Source organism: Anguilla rostrata, chromosome 14 (genome assembly GCF_018555375.3).
Source record: "Anguilla rostrata isolate EN2019 chromosome 14, ASM1855537v3, whole genome shotgun sequence".
In the NCBI taxonomy this organism is placed as follows: domain Eukaryota; kingdom Metazoa; phylum Chordata; class Actinopteri; order Anguilliformes; family Anguillidae; genus Anguilla; species Anguilla rostrata.
The window spans coordinates 24162750-24166448 of NC_057946.1; the positions used below are offsets into that span (position 1 = coordinate 24162750).

Here is a 3699-nt window from a genome sequence, read left to right on the forward strand (position 1 = left end):
GACAAGATTCCCAATGTGGTTAAGTGTTCTTAAATGAGATTAAAATAAATTAAGAAGGAATAGCATATAAATAATACTAACCATGTAATAATAACATGATGGCCGTGTAACTCAGTGAAAAATGTTTTGCAGGCTGGAGAAGTACTAAGCACAATTGCAGAAGTACCACATCAGCTTAGCACTTGTGATGAATCCACAAACAGAACTGACACATTACAATCAGGTTTGATTAAAATTTATTTAAAATGTGTATTTTTCATAATTTCATAAGTTTGTAATTTAGGAAGGTAAGTAAGCATCATCTTCCAGTACACTGCATATTTGTTTCCTTGGGTAAGCTGGTTCCAACATACCATACCTAAGTGTGTGCCAACATACCATACCTCAACTTCTTTCCCTGATAAAAAAAAAATCTGTAATTTCTAATACATGCACAAGTCTATCATATTAAGCCTGTCAGAAATGGAATGTAGAGTCGCACAAAGCCTAGTGATTAAGGGTTAAACTACCTTCTTTCTTGATTATTATTCATGATTCTAAAAATCAGGTTTAACCACATTTAAAAAGAACAGAAGATATATAAAGCTTTTAAAGACATCTGAAATATTAGACAGAAAAATATTAAATTATAATTATACGTAATTATTTTTTAAAATACAATAAACAACACTTATTGCTATTGTATTTGGGAGACTGATATATCTTTGAACACAGCTGTATCTTTTACAGTCCTAGTCAATGGCCCATTATTGAGACTCAATAATGACTGTACATGCTCATTTATTTAAAATTCAATAGTGCTTCATTACAAATAACTGCTTCAATTCCATGACTACAGAGAGAAAAATCCAACAAAAATAAATGTTAAACTGCAAGTCTACGCAATGGATTTTTCATCAAGAAGTTCAGCTTGGATCGGTGGAGTTTCCTGAGTCTTGATCCTTCGGGCAGCAGCATCGGAGGCTGGGAAACTTCTGGGAGAGGTAGAGAATGGGCTGAATGCTGCTGCTGATGTCCATGAAGCCAAAGGCTACAGGGTGGACATAGCAGTTCAGCACTTCTGCGGTGAAGTAGTCATAGAAGGGCATGAGCGCCACAGGCGGGAAGTAGTTGCAGAATATGATGGCCAGAATGATGACCACCATCTTGAAGGCCCTCTTCTTGACGGGGTGCATGTCATCGCGGCCAGGGCCCGACTTGCGGAGCGCGTTTAGGATGGCCGCATTGCAGAAGAGCATGAAGGCAAAAGCTGGCAGGATAATGCCCACGAAGGCCTTTCCAAAGTTGGGGATTTTGTCCACGCTCTTTGTCGTCGCGTAGGCCAGGGTGATCAGCCACACCACAGCAGCGCAGACCGCACGGTGGTTTCGGTCCTTCAGCTCGGTGAAGGTGATTGGGTGCAGGACGGCCATGTAGCGGTCCATGCAGATGCAGGAGAGGAAGAGCGGCGAAGAGTCTTTCACCCCGTAGAAGAAGCGCAGTACGTACCAGGTGCTGCTGGTGGTGAGGAAGAGTTTGTTGGCCAGCTCCAAAGGTGGGATGAGGCAGAAGAAGGTATCCAGGATGGCCAGGTGGAGGATGAAGATGTCGGAGGTGGAGGAGTCCCCCTTGTTCTTGTGCAGAAGCCATAGCACCATCACGTTAGCAGGGATCCCCAGGAACATATTGATGAACTGTAGGACCAGATAAATGAACAAGGGGATGGGCATGGCCTTGCACCGCTCGTACACGGTAATGTCACCGCCCCCAATGCTGCTGTTTGACAGCTTATGGATGTAGAGGATGGAGGAGTTATAGTAGAAAACCTCCATGGGGATTGAGCTGGCTGGAGATGGGTATTCAAGGGCACGCAGGTTAGGGGGCTCCTGCTCAGACAGAGAGAAAGGAAAGCATTAGCACAATAGCGTGAGAATTGCAGGGCTGCATTCGCCATTCTTCATTCTACTACCTTCCAAAGTGTGCTCGCATCGCACCTTTCCTTCACTGGCACCCTGTCACAATGCCTGTCTGTACTGGCCCCTTCAGTGGTGGAACAAACTGCCCAAAGTTGTCAGGACAGAGGAAAATTTTTGGCCATTTTCTGAAGACTGAAGACCCACTATTTCAGTCCGAATTTAAGTAATCCCCCCCCCCCCCCCAGCATTCTCACCTTTTGTATAATTCAGGTTATGGTATTATTATGGTTTTGGGCTTTTATGTTTCTCCTCTGAGGGATTGTTAAGGATTTAATCTGTATCAGAATTTGTGTTCATATTCTTAGTTAGCATAGCAAAAAAGTAGTGAAGAAAAAGTGAAAAAAGTCATTCCCCCCTTAGTTACTCAATCTACCAATTAACCACATTTAATTTATTATTACATTCAGCTGATTGAACACAGAGAGGCTTGATTGTGGCTAGTCCTGTTGAATATAAACCTTACTCATATTGAATTTGAATTTGAATGTGCAAAAAGCACCTGGTTGATCCCCAAGCCTATTGGGAAAAAGTTCTATGGACAGTTGAGTTAAAAGTGGAACTGTTTGGATGACATGGGTCCCATTATGTCTGGGGTAAAGCAAATACAGGATTTTACAGTAGGAACATCTTATCAGCAGTCTAAAATGGTGGTAGTAGGGCTTTTGCTGCCTCGGGACCTGGACGACTTGCCGTTATTGGAGGAACCATGACTTCTGCTCTGCACCAGAAAATTCTTAAGGAGAATGTCCAGTCATCTGTCCGTGAGCTGAAGTTGAAGTGTAATTGGGTTATGCTGCAAGACAATGATCTAAAACAAAAAAGAAAGTCCACAGCTGGATGGCTGAAAAGAAAAACATTTAAGTGGCCTAGTTAAAGTCCTGATTTGAACCCAATCGAGATGCTGCGGGAGGACCTGAAACAAGTAGTTCAGGCTCAAAAACCCACCGATTTGTGTGAATTAAAGCAGTTCTTTAACAAAGAGTGCACTAAAATTCCTCCACAGCGATATGAGAGACTGATATCAAATTATAGGACGTGTTTGGTTTCAGTTATTGCTGCTAAAAGTGGTGCAACAAGTTAAGTTTAAGGGGGCAGTTACTTTTTCACATGGGTGATATGGGTGTTTAATAACTTTTTTCATTAAATAAATGAAATAGTAATTTTAAAAATGAGTTTTCTGCTTACTCAGGTTCCCTTTAGACAAATTGTAATATTAGACTAAGATATGAAACCATTCCGTGTGAAATCAGGAAGGGGTCTAATACTTTTTCACGGCACTGTATACTCACTGATCTGGAAATGTTGTCAGCCAGGTCTGCTGCTATTGCTGATATAATTCAGACGAATGCATGTTATGTGACATAACATGTGCAACCACCCTATCCATGCATATAAATGCTGTAATTTCTCCATGGTGAAACCAGTGTATTAAAACAGCGCTCAACAGATGCTGAGAATCTGCACTCTAGCCATATGTGAATTGTTTGATTACATCTAAATGTTTGTATAAATGTAAAATTATGGAGTACAGAGCCAAATCGTGAAAAATATGTCTTTGTCCCAAACACTGAGCTCACTGTACTCTATGCATGGAAAGCTTACATTAAAAATGTTTAAACAAAAAAATTATTATTTGACACTAGCTTTTAATTAATTGCTTCCTAGAGATCATAATCATAGTGAAGTTCACCAGTGACACGGTGATTAGATTACATTAATTATATAGCATGTCTGTCTACAGCAC

General features: G+C 41.0%; 1 protein-coding gene across 1 annotated transcript; it reads right to left on the reverse strand.

The window, feature by feature from the left end:
• Nucleotides 1-717: 717 nt before the first annotated feature.
• Nucleotides 718-1934, reverse strand: LOC135239777 (G-protein coupled receptor 4-like). Its single transcript, XM_064308729.1, has one exon. It carries the CDS (start codon nucleotides 1809-1811, stop codon nucleotides 906-908), a length of 906 nt encoding a protein of 301 aa, XP_064164799.1. The 5' UTR covers nucleotides 1812-1934; the 3' UTR covers nucleotides 718-905.
• Between the last annotated feature and the right edge of the window lie 1765 nt (nucleotides 1935-3699).

What these genes read in the sequence shown, in the direction of transcription:
- LOC135239777 (XM_064308729.1), bottom strand. Translation starts at nt 1,811, where the DNA reads ATGGAGGTTTTCTACTATAACTCCTCCATCCTCTACATCCATAAGCTG.